Source organism: Populus trichocarpa, chromosome 8 (assembly GCF_000002775.5).
Source record: "Populus trichocarpa isolate Nisqually-1 chromosome 8, P.trichocarpa_v4.1, whole genome shotgun sequence".
Lineage (NCBI taxonomy): Eukaryota > Viridiplantae > Streptophyta > Magnoliopsida > Malpighiales > Salicaceae > Populus > Populus trichocarpa.
In genome coordinates, this window is record NC_037292.2 from 9,619,130 (window position 1) to 9,634,753 (window position 15,624).

The 15,624-nt window shown below is 35.2% G+C and overlaps 1 protein-coding gene and 1 pseudogene across 4 annotated transcripts; both read right to left on the reverse strand.

Annotated features, from left to right (window-relative positions):
- Positions 1-5,987: 5,987 nt before the first annotated feature.
- LOC18101540 (protein CHROMATIN REMODELING 19-like) lies at positions 5,988-10,056 on the reverse strand (annotated as a pseudogene).
- Positions 10,057-12,122: 2,066 nt separating this feature from the next.
- LOC7457838 (transcription factor bHLH111) lies at positions 12,123-15,507 on the reverse strand. Of its 4 annotated transcripts, none has more exons than XM_002312461.4 (7): positions 14,971-15,507; positions 13,771-14,503; positions 13,438-13,548; positions 13,136-13,207; positions 12,934-12,999; positions 12,585-12,626; positions 12,123-12,484 (listed from the first exon to the last, which is right to left on the reverse strand). In XM_002312461.4, the coding sequence occupies exons 1-7, from the start codon at positions 15,273-15,275 to the stop codon at positions 12,317-12,319; spliced, it is 1,497 nt and encodes a 498-aa protein (XP_002312497.2). In that variant the 5' UTR covers positions 15,276-15,507; the 3' UTR covers positions 12,123-12,316. The 4 variants fall into 4 exon arrangements, with proteins under 4 accessions (XP_002312497.2, XP_024462309.1, XP_024462311.1 ...); XM_024606541.2 differs by having other exon boundaries at positions 12,123-12,496; positions 14,971-15,386; XM_024606543.2 differs by lacking the exon at positions 12,585-12,626 and having other exon boundaries at positions 14,971-15,387.
- Positions 15,508-15,624: the final 117 nt, after the last annotated feature.

Consider the following 15,624-nt stretch of genomic DNA (forward strand, 5'->3'; position numbering starts at 1 on the left):
TGAAGAATGGGTGTCTGGGCTCTTGGCTTGCACTCGATGATCATAAGTGAATTTAGAGAGCTTCGTTTGTGGGAAGGGCGGGCATAGCCACTTTGTTGATGATTCAGCATTCCATGCAGTAACCCCTGGCTGGAGGAATGTTTATTTATGTTCTTAATTATTTCATTCCTCTCGAAGTATTAAAGCTTAAAGCCCCGCCCACCGGACTTTAGATTGTTCGATGAGTATCTCCTATAACCTGTCCCCCGGATTACAGTATCGGATGCTGCGAGAAGTCACGTGGCAGCAAAAGAATACGGGTCTTGAGGCTTCGATTCTGCAAAACAAGGTGGAGTTTCTCCCTTGAAGTAATTTCCCGATGCTTCAATCAGTGTTAAGATGTAACGAGGAGTCCTTTTGACCTTAAGAGAGAACTCAAGTACCGTATTAGTATTCTAAAAAATAGAATGGTTACGATTAAGAGATGAATTGTCGTGGAGTAATAAATGAAGTTAACATATAAACCTGTGGGAAATGGAGTATTTATATAGCAGAGAATATATACTGATGAGAGCTGGTAAGCCTGATTGGATGGAAGGGAAAAAATTAAGATTTTTTTTTTATATATATAATAAAATCATGTTCAATATTTGAATTTTATGGTCTTGATAGATATATAATATAATAAATTTGATTAAACGCGATGTATTTATCCCATTTGTACAGGATAGACAATTTCCAGGATCATTTTTTGTTCGGCGTGAAAGAATCTCACTAGATCGGAAAGATATTAAAAGAGGTGTTGGACAAAAGTCCAGTTCAAAACACTTCGGTCGGTTCAACCACAACAGGAAATAGATACACCTCAGGTGGAAACATACAGCTGGAAACCTGTACCATATATGTGAAGGAAAATAGCAAGCAAAACTGGCCATGCAGCTAGAGTCTCACCGCCTTTAATTCTATCGAGGAAATCTTGAGAAGCTGGATCTTCGGAGAACAATCAAGGCACTGGAATTCAATGCGACAGCCAATGGGATACTCTCATATTTTATATATCCCGTTTATGCTTGTTTGGATACCAATAATTAGATGCATTGGATGCTTTAGCCTAGGTCCCGCTCCTCGTGATACATGTCTAGTTTCGTTCTTGGGCCGAAACTGCACAGGTTAATAAGGAATAACATGTTGTGGGCCATACTTGTTTGATTATCCAGGTACAACGTCGCTAATTTTCACCACATTCTTTTCTCTTTTTCTTGTTTTTTCTTTCAATTATGTTTCATAGTTACCGTGCTAGGTTTGAACCGGTTCAAGATTCAAGTTACAAATTGTTAGATCAACTTGCATGTGACGACTCAATATAAATGTATATTAAAACTACATCATTTGTTTTAAAAAATAAAATTTAAAGTTGATTAGGCTAAGTTAAAGTTAATTCATAACATCATCTAATTTAACCAAATTAATTTTTTAAAATATCAAAAACAAATCTTCTCGAGTAAGGTTTTAGATCAATAACCTGTCAGACCGGGTTGGTAACTACGCGAAGAAAGAGTTACAGGCAATTATTACTAAATGACCCATTTTGCTAAATGAGTTTCAACACTGTTCAGGGTAGGGTAGAGGTTTGCTTCTACATTTCCAATTCCTATCTGCTATGCAGCTTGCGTCCCTTCTTGAATCAGTTGGAAGCCATATGATCCTCGTCCTTTCTTCTCTTTTTAATCATAGGTTCACCTCTTAAACTCTAGAAAGATTTTATTGCAAAAATGTCCTAATATATAGCTGCAGTGTTGTTAGTACGACTATGTTAATAACGTTCGAGCATGTGTTTTTCATCTCTCTTCATTATGTAATATCAGATATTTATACATCCAACGAAACGTTCAAGCCATAGTTGAATTTTTACAATATTCTTAGCAATTCTTGTTCTATATATCAGTGGCCGGGCTATGTATGCATTTGTTAAGTGATAAAATGTGATTGATATTGGGTTTTCACGAAAATAAAAAAATTAATTTCAATTTTATTAGCCCAGAGAATATTTATGAATGAAATCCAAGTCGTGAAGAAGAAACTAGCTCGAAGAACATCATTTAGTGCTTAATTATACAATTCGCAAATGCAAGGATTCAAGGACAGTGGCACCCTCAAACTTTGAGGAAGTTTACAGCTTAATTAGTCCTAAAATCCTTAAAAGTACCATTAGAACTAAGACTTATTTTTTAGGAAATATGTATTTTGCACCTCCGAAAATCATGTATTATATCTATAACCTTTCATTTGTTATTTTATTTCTAAAACTACACTAACTATTTTCATCGATCTACATTGACACCCCATTTGTAAAGTTCTAGTTCCGCCCATATGCATGGCATGGTGACAAAAATGTTATCATTGATAAAAATGTACACCATGAAAAAATAATACATCGACATGTGATTTGCCTAGCTAGTTGGTGCATGTGAGTGATTGTGACATTTGAGGGATACTAGTAAGTGATGGCTTACAGGAAGAACCCTATTTCTCTCTAGTTTTTTCCCCTTTTTCTTATCACTGGATGGTAGCTCAAGAGAATAAAGACATAAATGTGGACTGTGATCAGGACTCGAGATAAACAGCCTACCGTGAAGGAAACGATGGCCATTCGTAGGAGCAAAATAACAACAAATTAAACCATGATGGCGTGGTAACTTCCTAACCCTGCGTGGTACTATATGCCATGGATGTGATGATAGAGAGGATTCCACCTTCACGGGCTGGACTTCGTCAGTAAAATTCAATACAGAATCATGTCCTCCAAGAGATACCAACAAATCTTGCCTGCCTTTCCATGGCTTTCCTTGTTTGTCCACACTGAAAATAACTCCTGGTGTTTTGATGTGTTAACATCTATGTATGTACCCTGCAACACGGCCTATCCGTATTGCATTTGCCCTGTGGAAAAATCTAAAGGCATGCAGGCCTTGCAATGCCCTCTCTGAAAATAGTTTCTTTCCCTTGTGATGCAGTTGTTATTATTTATTTCAAAACAGTTTAATTAACTGGATCGAGGGCTTGGACGTCGAGCTGAAATGATTCTGGATCATGATTGGATTCACAAGTAATCAACTAAATTATAACCGGCTCCAGCTCGATGTATATATATACACATCATTTTCTAGTATATTGATTTTTAGAAAAACCGAAGAGATCCTTGGAGCACTCTTTTGACATCTAATTTTCAAGGTAATGAGACTCCCTTGTCGGTCACTGGTAATACATGCACAGGGATTGTAACCATCATTTTCATGCTGGATTTTTGTAAATATGTAATAAATTTAGATATTTATAAATTATTTATAAAGTTTCGGGTGTTTAATTTTTTATTATTATTTATTATTTAATAAAAAATAAAATAGTTAATCTATATATTCGTGTGTGTGTATTAAATAATGAAATTATAAAAATTATATATATAATTTTATGTCAATAATGAGATATGTATATATTATATTATATTAAAAAAAATCTAAATATTCTACAAATATATTTATATTATATAAATATATATTTTAGGCTAGGTTCGTGTGCGTGAATTTCGAATTAGATTAGACAATATTTATACTTTATTTATTATTAATAAGATAAAATAACTATTTAATTTAAAAATATTTATTTATTTAAATTAGATGAATATCCGTTAATTAATTTCAAATTAAATTACCATCTATGTCTATGTACATAAAAGTTAATGAAATCAGTTAATCTCATTAATTATCTCTGTAACTGACTCTTGTTATAATATGACAAAGAGTTTAGTACATTAAGGGAATTTCCAATGCTAAAAGCCATTTGAAAGAGTCATGTTGTCAATATAGCATTTTAAATACTGTAATTTAGCTGCTTCTTTTTTTGCTCACGTGTCACTCTAATGGGAAAAATGTATTTTAATTAACAAGTCATTTTGTATCTTACATAGAATGAAGAAAAGGGGAGGTGAAATTTAAAGAGAAAAGGTAGATAATTTTTTTCTTTAAATTTATAGCTCCCCTAAAAAAATATATAGGAATAGCTTTTTCAGAGCATCTAATTCAATGATAAAAATTATTTAGAAAAGCTAAATTATTGATATAGCTTTTTGAAAAGTGTGTATATATATATTTTATGTGAACTCTAATGGAAAAAACCATTTTAACAACCCATTTGTACTTTAATATATTTAATATTAATAGTTTTGCCTTTTTAGAAAAAAATTGAGAATAGTTGTAGAGATGAAAGAATGAATCTTTAAATAATCTATTTCAATGCTTTTGACTCATTTGATATATATATATATATATATATGACTTTTCTTTGATAGAAAAGTCTTTTTGACTCTTCAATTGGTTATCCTTTAATTTGAAGATGCAAAATAGAGGAAAAAAAACTAAAGAATTAGTTTTATTTATTTATTTTTAGCTTTTCATTTACCTCTCCAATCGAAGATACCCTCAAAAAAAAAATTGCATCTCATATACCTATTCCCTTTGAAACTCAAAATCAATAAATAAAAAATATTTTTGGTAATTATTTTTTTTTGCTCTTCATATAGCTTTTTCATTGGAGATACCCTAACATTGATAAAATATTTAAATCATTGGATTTGAATAAGAATTTTCAATAAAATGATAAAAATGCTATACTTATTCTCATCCAATGATACAATTTATTACTCATATAAACATTATAGCAATCCTCTTAATATTATCATCACAAACATTATATTACTAGTTTATTACTAACATTTCCACCACTTGTTGCCAATCACAACACTATTACGGTCATTGTCTCTATCATTATAGACTATTATCACTACCTTCTCGTGAGTCATTCTTATTCTTTCATTGAAAAAAAAAAGAAATTATTAAAAATTATAAAATGCATTTTGATTTTGAGTTATTATTCCAAACACATTCTTCGATTTTTGAAAAGGTATTCCTTATAACCAAATACTCTCTAGGAATTTAGTAAAACCTGAAATCTTATGTGTGCAAGTTATGAAATTTATGGAGGCAGGGTTTGTTAAGAGAATTCTTAAAATTCCAGGGAGTTCGTTAAGTTAGGAAGACCTCTCTAAAAGCTTCAGGAGAATCGTATTATTTCATGCATGACTGCTAGTTGAATTTCATACGAGGAGGCAAAGTTTAAAGGGTTAATGAAATTATTTAAGTTTAGGGCTTCAGAAACCGTCCAAACCTTAAAGAGAGCTGTATTATAACATCTTTATCCAGTAATTTGTCACCCGCCATTTTCAAAATTCAACCTCTACTATAACGCAAGAACCCCATTCCAAATGGATAAGCTCCAGATCCCTAGGAAACTGCCGACCAATAGATTGGCCTATCGCAGGCCAAAGCCCAGTCTGGGGGACCGAAACCTGAGATTGTGTGCGTAGTTGGGTCATGGATTCCCGGAAGCCTGCACCACATATATCTTACCCTCGTCCCCTTTGACACCAGTGCCAGCCCCACTGGCTTGGCTGTTACCTCTATTATATACAACAATCACGGGAAGGCAGAGGCTCCATCAATTGTCATCGCAGGAGGGAGACCTGGAGAAGATAGTACCTAATTTCCTCCTAACCAGAGATTCTTTTGTTATTATGCCCAAAACGGCAATGCAGCATAGGTTACATCTTGTCCCCGGAGCATAATCTCTTTGCCCATCAAATCATATTTAATTATTCTATGTGATCTCCAACGGTGAGGAAAAGCTGGTGAAACCAAGACCAGCCTTCAACGTAGCCTGTTGGTCTGAGATTAATACACGATCCATGGGGTCAGGGTTGAAGGCTGGCGGGTAAGAGCAGAAAGCAGCCTCGTGGAAAGTAAAAGAAGAATATCTAAAAGTTTAGTTTTCCAGGTCGTCTGTGGCACATAAGCAACTAGGCAACTTGCTTAATCAGCAATTCAGTATGGCACTGATGTTCATGGCGAGTCATAAGCAACTTGGATCAAATCATGTCGTCCTGATACCTGAATGGATGTATGAATTAAAGGCCTATTTACACCCATTAAAAATATAAATTATAAACTAATTCCCCCGCAGGTCGAGCATAACTAATACAACAATGGATATCATAGAAATATGGAGAAACAAAAAATTAAAGGGCAAAAAATTCCTGGTCGCTGGAGACAGAGGACTGAAGAGCCTTTTATTACTGATTGAATACATCGCCAGAACAGGGAGCACGCTGGAAAATGTTCGGGCGCAAGTCTCTGCGGGTTTGCTTAGAATTTCTATACCATCATAAGTGATGATAAGATCTCCCCCGTTGTTCGCGAAGATGCATCTCCCTCGTTATCTACCCCCACACCAGAGTCGAGCACTGCAGCGTCCAAAACTAGCTTCCATTTTGCCATCTCGTCAACAGTCTCATCAACCGTGCCCCTGGTCACCATTCTGCAAAGGATGGAGCGGAGTCACATGACACAATTTTTTTGGACTTGAAAAAAATTAAAGTATGTAGAGTGGTAAGAGGGAAAAATGATAGAAGGGGTTTGTCTGTAATTATTTCCTTCAAAGTCTCGGATGGGTTATGAAGTACCTGTATATGGTGACAGGTTTAGTATGGCCAATGCGATGACAATGATCTTCTACCTGTCGATCAATTTGTGGGTTGAAATCCAAATCGGGGATAAATACAGTATCAGCTCCCGTCAAGTTCAAACCCTGACCTCCAGCTCTAGTGGACAGCAGGCATGCTTTCGAAGTGTCATTATTGAAAGCGTCAACCATGTTCTGTTTATCCATCACCTGAGTACTGTCAATGGATGGAACTGATTAGGCTAAAAGGAATTTCTAGTGGCCATATAAAGAGAAAATTAGGAAACAAACGGCCACCATTGTGATGCGCAATTCAAAAAGAAAATGCTCAAAAGTCCAGCTAGTTCAAAAGGACGATCATTGTTGTTCTAGGACAATACAAAACTGCCTAAACTATTTTACCAAGTGATGTAGCAATCTGTGATGGACATAGTTCAATGATGGTAAATATCAAATTGATTGCTCAGATCCATCGCACTATAATATTAAAAACTTTCCCAGATGAATTTTCCACACCAGTTTGTACAATGGATTTAGGAAACAAGTGTTTGGCATTATAATAGCGTTTGTTTTAAAGTGCTTTTCACATGGAAATGCATCAAAATAATATTTTGTTTAAAAAAAAAAATTGACATCAACACACCAAAACAATCCAAAATCACCAAAAAAAATTAATTTAAAACAAAAAAAAAATCATTTTTTTTTTCAAAAGCACAATACCACCTCAAAAACAATCACAGCCTTACCGCATTAGAGAAAACATGAAACCTCCACCGCATGCACTGAAAACAATATTAGCACACCAGGCGCAGACAACAACTAGTTCTAATAATAATGATGATGAATGTAGATAAGCACAGGGGAGAACCTTCCATCAATACTTTCTATATGTAACCCCAATTACATCCAAAGTCTACTCTAGGATGTCTGGCATCGAAGTCCACTGGCTAAAAGTCAGAACACGACGCCCGTAATTCCTCAGGCCAGGAAGAAGTTCAGCTAATGCCTGCATGATATATGAACTTGCAAATTTTAGCTCACAAAAACTCAGGTCATGAAATCCAGTGGAAATTACTTGATTCATACCCGAGATTTAGCTGAAAGTATAACATACTTGTCCAAAAGGATTCCTTTTTTCTCATTTATATCATGATAAAGTAAAAGCTGCAAGAAGTTGGAACAAATATTACAATTTGAAATCAGGATGCATAGCTATGCACGAGCAAAAGATTCACAAGAATCTCACCAGAGAACATCAATTTCATGCCATTGTCATAGCAATAAGAGTACAGTCGGGCATCATAAGACACACCTATGTCGCTCAAAAAGTGAGTAACAGACAAGAAGCACCGGAGGCAACCCAACTTTGGCTAATGAGCCCAATTCTTTTGAATAGGCAGATCGTGTAGCCCCATGATACTGGAGTACAGAAAATGATGGGCACCACTTTTTCAGTTACTCTTTCCCAGTTCTCCAACAGAGGCAGGACACAATTAAATGTGGACCAGGGTCATTGTGCAAGCATTTCAACAGTGTCAAATATGTAATAGCCTGTCGCACAAGATCAAATTTATATTGCAACAACAAAAGGTAACCCTATTGTCACTGAAAAGTAAAAAAAAAAAAAACATTACAAGTACCTGAATGGTCTTCCTGAGACCCATCTCATCTGCTAATATGGCTGCATGGATACAAATGTGAGTGATTATTGATCAGGGTCTTTCCAAAACACATAATCTGATATCCATATCCAAAAATGACTACACACCCTAAAGTGCAGCCTCAGAATATGCATTTGATGGAATAGAAATGCATCAGCAATATTCCAGCATACATTAACTTCTTTCGATATACTTGGACCACACTGGTTTCACTGCTAATAATGAGTCCATGACCAATCCATTCATGTTAAAATTTCAGGGTCCTGGTTAGTATATTTTATCTTCTTAAAATATACAGCCAAAGGTGCAATGTAATTTCAAAAGTAATCTTGGATCATAAACTACAATGTCTCAACACAACTATTATAATAGAATGTAGGGCTCCTGAAAGTAGATATGTAACAACACAATGACAATGGAAAAAGGAATAGTAGAATACCTCCTTCTATGCCCTTCCTGTATAGCAGAAGAAGAAAGTTGACACCACCCAGCTGGTATGGCTTAAGGACAGGCTGGAAATCTGAATCTGCGACTGCAGTGCACAGGCTGCATCAATATCGTCCTGCGCTAATAAAACAGAGATTCCCCCATTAAAGACCAGACCCGTCTAAGGGATAGCTCTACATGTAGCAAAGACAGATAAATCAGAATTACGGATCATTTTCTTTAGGGATTGCAGAATGCACATACATGCATACCACACACCCATAGATGCAGATGTCTACGCCCACACGGACAGGCTCATCTAATTTGGGTAATTGGCTAGTTTTTAAGTGAAATTTCTTTTACAATCAACAAAATACATAGAGAAAGATCACCATTCCGTCGCATGAATGCTCACAATACTAATGTTATCAAGCTTAGTAAAGCTAAACAAACCAATTTTGAGACAAAAAAAAAGATGATTAAGGAAAATCAGTAGTGGTTTCATTGGAAAGGGAGCATAAAAGAACATGTTGCCACTCTTTTTCATTTCAAATTTCTCATGATATTTGGACCCTCTGTATTGAATTCAATATCATAAATGATCTAGGAGATGATTCTTGCAAAAAAAGAAAACTACATAAAACCATGATATAACTGAAAGAAACAAAATTTCAGCTTTTAAAAAATGAAAAGAAAAGAGTACCTGAGTAACAATCCTGACTGAAGAAGTTTCCACCTCGGCATACCGGTCGCACGAGGTCAATCCAGAGCCGTACAGATCCCTCTTCAACTCCGCCGATATTTTAGCGCATTTCTGCAATGCCTTACCCACCAAATCATCATCTTCTACCGCCGATTCCTCCTCCTCCTCCAACTCCTCCTCGCTCGATTTTACATCATAAACCTCCGCCAAATCCCCACCGCTCTCTCACTCTTCCATCATCACCTCCTCATCTCATCAACCACGAATCGAAGGCCACAATTCCCCACTGATGGCCTCGTTGTCTCCTCTTCCTCATCCTCCAAGCTGAAATGCTCGGTGACTTCGACGCAATCGTCGTCGTTGCTGATACTGCTAAAGGAATTTTGACGTGGTTTTGTGAAAGCAAAGGATTCTAAAGAAGAAGGAGAAGAATCGATATGTGTTTGCCATTTAGCGTGGATTGGAAAAGGCGAGAGGGCTTGAAGGATTGGTTAGCCCACTCGTCGTCTGAGATTTCGTTGAAATAGCGCTTCATTGTGGTGAGAGGGGGGAATAAACCCTAGATTGTTGTTGTTTTTTCAACACAAATTTGAGTAGCTGGGTGCTTCAGCTTTGCAGGCAGTGAAGGAGAAGCGCCATTTGTAGCTAGCAAAGTCAGAGCGAGCGGTCAAAGGAAGAAAATAAATACATAAATAAAAAGGCGGTTATGAAAGTGACGAGAGCGGACTTGAGAAATAAATTCATTTTGTTTTTCATTGTATTCAAACATTTAAGAAAATTATTTGCATCCTCCGCCTCACCGGAGATTATTAAAAAAAATCAAGAATTTACACGTGTGCAAAAAAAATTAACAAACGGGCATTTGTCCCACACACTTAACCGTAAATTGCTTTGACTATGGTAAGTGCGCGGCATACACCTATTTCAGTCATCAAATCAATTTATTAATTAAAAATCATTCCTCCAATTTTTTACTTTATTTTATTAGTGAACAGTTATAGAGGTAAAAAAAATTATTTTTGAGGTTATTTAGAAATATCTAGACTTTTTTTTAACCTCATAGTATTTTTTTTTTAATTTTTATATCTCTTTCTTTCTCTTTGGAGTGAGCTTATAAGGTAATTATTTATAGTTATTTTTAAAGTAATATAAAATTTATCAATAAACTCTTATTTGAGCCGCTGTGATACCTCGTACGTCCTCATTGAAGCAAACTACAATGAGATGAAATGGATGGAAGCCAAGCCTTTTCGGTCGTTTTTCTGAACAAAAAACACCAGTTTCATGCGAAAGTTAGTCATCGTCTATCCGGCCTTTCCCAAGCAATCGTAATAGATCGATAATGGAAAACAATTTGAATAAAAAAGGTTGAGAGAGTGTTTTTTTTATGAAATTTGATTATTTTTTTCCCAGAAAAGTGATAAAAGAAGTGATTTGGAAGGGGTTGCAAGGCCTATACCCACCATTCTTTACAAGAATATATATCTGCTACACTGTTATCATCACTATTGACATGCTTATAGATAATGAATTCATCTTGGAGCTCATAGTATAATGATGCTGTTAATTGATAACACCTTGAAGCTTCGAGGTCTGTAACTTGCACTCTTAATAATCCAACCGATAGCATGGATCAGTCTGGTTCAATAGCATGGTCCACGCATCATTTGCTCTAGAGTATATATGCGACAGTAATTAGATCAAGGGCTCTTTGAATTGCAGGACTTCAGCATCATTTGATTCATGAATACGTACCTGCTGCCGTGGAGAAGATGCAAAGAGAACAACCTTTATGATCTCTTTGGGTACTTTTTTTTATTAAAAAAAATGAAAATTATTTTACGATGAAAAACAATTTCAGAAAGAATGAGTCACTTTTCATTATTTAGATATATTTAGAAAAATATTTTCCATAAAACGAATTATTTTCATTCATGAATTTAAATGAAGATACGATATCTCTAAATAAATAAATATATATATATATATATATAATGTTATAGTTATGAAGATACTAATAATCTTAGGATAGTTGTTGTTGTTATAGTGATAGAGACAATAATAATAATAAAATGATGATTACTCTAATAATAATATGACGGTGAATATTGTTATGATGACAATAATGTTGAAGAGTTAATAATGTTAAAGAGTTACGGTGAGATAGTAATAAAATCATGTATGTTATTAATAATACGGTTGTTGTAGTTGTGGTGGAGGACGATAGATATGAAAAGCTATAGTGAGGATATAAAATAGTGATTGTATTAATAATAAGATAATGGTTATGATGTTGGATAGCAATAGTGGGATTATATCAATGGTGTCAATGATTGTGGGGATGATAAAGATGATAGTTCAAGAGATGAAGTGATAGTTTATGTGAATCTCTATTTGTTTTTATAAAGTTAATGTATTTTATTTTATGAATTTGTATTATTAATAAATAATTGAAAAATATTTCTCATAAATTTATTTTCTATTGTTTGTTTTAATTACTTTGAAAAATGAAAAAGAATTTTCGGAAAAATATTTTCGGAAAAATATTTTTTATTAAAAAAAAAAAAAAACCTTAGAACTCCATCAATCGCTTACAAACCTGGCTTTCTTAAAGATGAATCACCGTGTTCCATTTTAAAGTTGTCAAATATATCCATGGTAGTAGACACCTCTCAACCCAAAGTGACATCGTCATTGATGATCTAACACTTGTATTTTTAAAAGTTGGACTAAAAACTGGATACGTAACTAGACCAAGCATTCAAAGAGCTTGAGAGGCCATATAAAATTGAAGGGAAACATGAAATTAAACACAAATTAGTTATGTATTTACCAATATGGCATCTGAAGCTATATATATGTGTGTGTGTTCCCATGAGTGGCATATATATATATATATATATATATATTCGGTCTCTTGATCTTATACTAGAATTTATTTTATGAGAGACACAAAACAGCACCGCATGAACATACTTCATCTATACAGACACCCTCTATAAGTTGGTGTCCAGTAATCAGATCCTGCGTTGTCGTGATAAATTTGAGGGGTGGAAGAAACAGGAACTAAACAAAGACCTCTGCTTTTGAGATCAAGTTTCGCATCTCCCTTGTCAGCTTTTCTATCCAAGCCTACCCAAGGATCCTGAAATAAAAGCTGAGCGTGTGTTAATTATTGCTCGAAGGTGCTACTTGACCCTAAGAAAACACACTATATTATATCGCGCATGGCCTTAATTGCTTACATTTTGTGAATTCGTAGTCTTCGTGTAAGGATTGCTCAATAGCTGCAAACATAAGGCAGAGTGCTAGCTATCAAGAAATGATTTTTTTTTTTTACTTAATCAAGTAAATTAAAGGTGTGGATTAAGCTAACATGACCGACAATATATCCTTATCTTTTTACAACTGCCAGTCACACAACCTTTTCTTCCATAATTTCTCATAAAAAACGATGGAACTGATCACATGCAATTCTTACAATAAAAGGTGATCATTAATATTTCCCTTGATATCTATTGCTAACCCTGGACACCATATTTACGTTAATCTAGTTATCATTAGACAAAGGATATGTCAAGATAAGATGATCACCTGCACCTGCCCTTGCAAGAATTTAATGTATTGAATTGCTTCGTATAGCACCGAGGCTGTATCAGTCTGAAATTTAAACGAAAAGGAAAAGATATCGATTACAACAAAAAGGGTAGCATAATTAATTAATAAGAGAGATAAAGAAGAATAGAAGTATATGTTTTGTTGAAAATAAGTTGTTCATAATGATCATCGTGCTTACCCTTCCAAACGGCGAGACAATTTGCTGAAGGGCCGTGACTCTTTCCGAAAGCTTGACTTTTGATGCTTGCATCTATTAAAACAAAAAACAAAGAAAAGAAGAAATTTCCACTAGCCATTATCATTAGCTTTAATTAGTGCGTCGGTACTCTTCTAATTGGGTAGTCCTAAGGGATGATATATATTAGCGCTCCATCTCTTTATATAATAGCTCTCAATCTTTAATTAAAAAGGAGAGATAAAATTGAAGAAATGAAGAGGGAAAAAGGAGTGCTATTATGATCGTCCGTCCTTTATATGTACCTTTACGGTTGAAACTGTAGAGCTCTCATGCTTAGCTTTCTTTACAGCCGTCTCTGAAGTTTCTTCACGTCTTTTCTTTCCTTCATTCGTTGTTCCATGCCCTTTTCCAATCTGCATGCAATATACATACTCAGATACTTTGCTGAGTGTTAATTTTCGGCAAATAAAAATTTCCCACGATTCATTCTGCTCTCAACAAATTATTGATCATGAGTGGATCGAATAATTGATATTAGAAGCAGCAGTTGCACGGACTAGAGGTCACGTAATTAACATACGGAGAAAGGCAAGCAAAAACTATATATCAATAGCTGATTAATAAAAGATTCTCACCGGAGAAGAAGTTTGGATTCCTTGCTTTCTACTATCAGATAAATTGATCGATTTAAAGCAAGGTTTAGGCACTTGAAAATCAACCAGTGGCTTGCTTAATCGATTAGTAAACGTTAAAACATCTGCAAAGTTTCTCGCACTTCTGCTTGTAGCATCAGGCATGCCATAGTAGTATTTGCTGTTATCTCCTACCAGTACTGAGTTGTTAAGGCCAATATGGTATCCAACACCATTGCTATTAAATGGCCGTCTAAAAGGGGCCGTAGGTCTTGTACGGTGTTCGTTATCTACTTTGGGATCACGGCTATAACATGATTGAAAACCTGAGTTTCTGCTTTCTCCCACTAAACATGGTGTGGAGTTGCTGTAAGTTTGATGCTGGCTTGAGTAGTGATTATTTACAGAAGGGTTCAGGGATGTGTTGCCTGTCAGTGGATCGAATAATTGCCGTTTTACTTCTGGGTTTGGTGGAGCAATACACAAGTGGCTGACCAACTTGTTCAACCTTCCACTTCCAATCAAGCTCTCACTGAAACCGTTTAATTGCTTTTCGAAGTTGTTAAAGGACGTAGGATTCGTTAATTCCCAATTGTTGTCCATTTTCTTGAAGTAGTCACAGGCTGGTCCAAATATCCCAGATGACATAGTACTAGTAGTCTTGGATGACAAAGCGTCAAGTAAGTTTTCTCCAACGTCTTGACTGTTTTCCAACTCTTCATTGCTTCCAACTCCTCTGGTAGGGTTTAAAACAAATTAAAGCATTAAATTAATAGAGGTATTCCACACGGAGAGCAGATAAACTTTACCTTTCTTTTTGACAAAAAAGAAATGAAAGATGTCGAATGCAAATTCTTTCAATATGAAGTTAAATTTTTATTTCAAGTAGATCAAATGAAAAACAGACAAAAAAATAATTTGAAAATATATATAAAAATAAAAGAATAATTCTTGATCCATGAACCTCTCTCTAAGTGCATCTACCCATATATCCATTAATATAGCACCAGTTTCTCCCTTTTCTTGTGCTAAAAGATTCTTCTCTCCACACATCATCTTATTCAAATATATTTGAACACAAATATAAATCAAGATGACAAAATAACAGTATGATATTTGTATATGTTATCTTTATGTGCCTTTTCATCGATCCAAGAAAAAACTATGTAGCATTTTATTTACGGTGCTATGAAATTAACTTACAATAGAATATGGTTCCAAAGTTGGCTGTGATCTGAAGCGTGTTCTCCCATCATTTCGCTTGATGAAGAAGGCTCAACGAGTCGGCGAGCGGACTCAACGGTCAGTCCAGAGTGATTAGAAGCATTAGTAAAGGATGTAGACATGGAAAGATCCTCTTCGCAAGTGGAGTTAGAACTAGGGTTTGACTGTTGCCATGGACTGGTATTAGTCCATGAAGAGAGTGATGCTGCATGGTGAAGATCCCACCAATTTGGTGGAGTGGAGGAAGAGATTGCCACAGAGTCATCAGTGCATTCTTCGGCCATATTAATCTCTAAAGTAGCAAAAATGTTATATTGGAATCCTCTTTTTCTTCTTTCTGTTGGTGGAGGTGTGAATTTAAGGAGGATAAATCACATCTCCATTGGTGGTGACGTACGTACGTTTATAGGTTATATGCATCAATTATAGAGGAGACAATAAAATATGCAACCTGAGTTTCTCCCACTAAGTTTGTGGGCAATTATTATATTGAGGGCTGGACCAGGAAGAGTTTGGCTCAAGGTTGCTAATGTAGGGTTGTTGGACAAGTTTGGTTTAGGCTTTATTTTCTTATTGGACAGTATTGGGAGCCTCTCTCTCTCTCTCTCTCTCTCTCTCCGCGTGAGATTTAAC

Excerpts from the sequence above, each read along its gene's own strand:
- LOC7457838 (XM_024606541.2), bottom strand. The coding sequence starts at position 15,275 with ATGGCCGAAGAATGCACTGATGACTCTGTGGCAATCTCTTCCTCCACT. Across the intron at positions 13,549-13,770 it reads GAATCCAAACTTCTTCTCCG|ATTGGAAAAGGGCATGGAAC; the intron begins GTGAGAATCTTT and ends TATTGCATGCAG. Across the intron at positions 13,000-13,135 it reads TTGTCTCGCCGTTTGGAAGG|ACTGATACAGCCTCGGTGCT; the intron begins GTAAGCACGATG and ends TTTAAATTTCAG.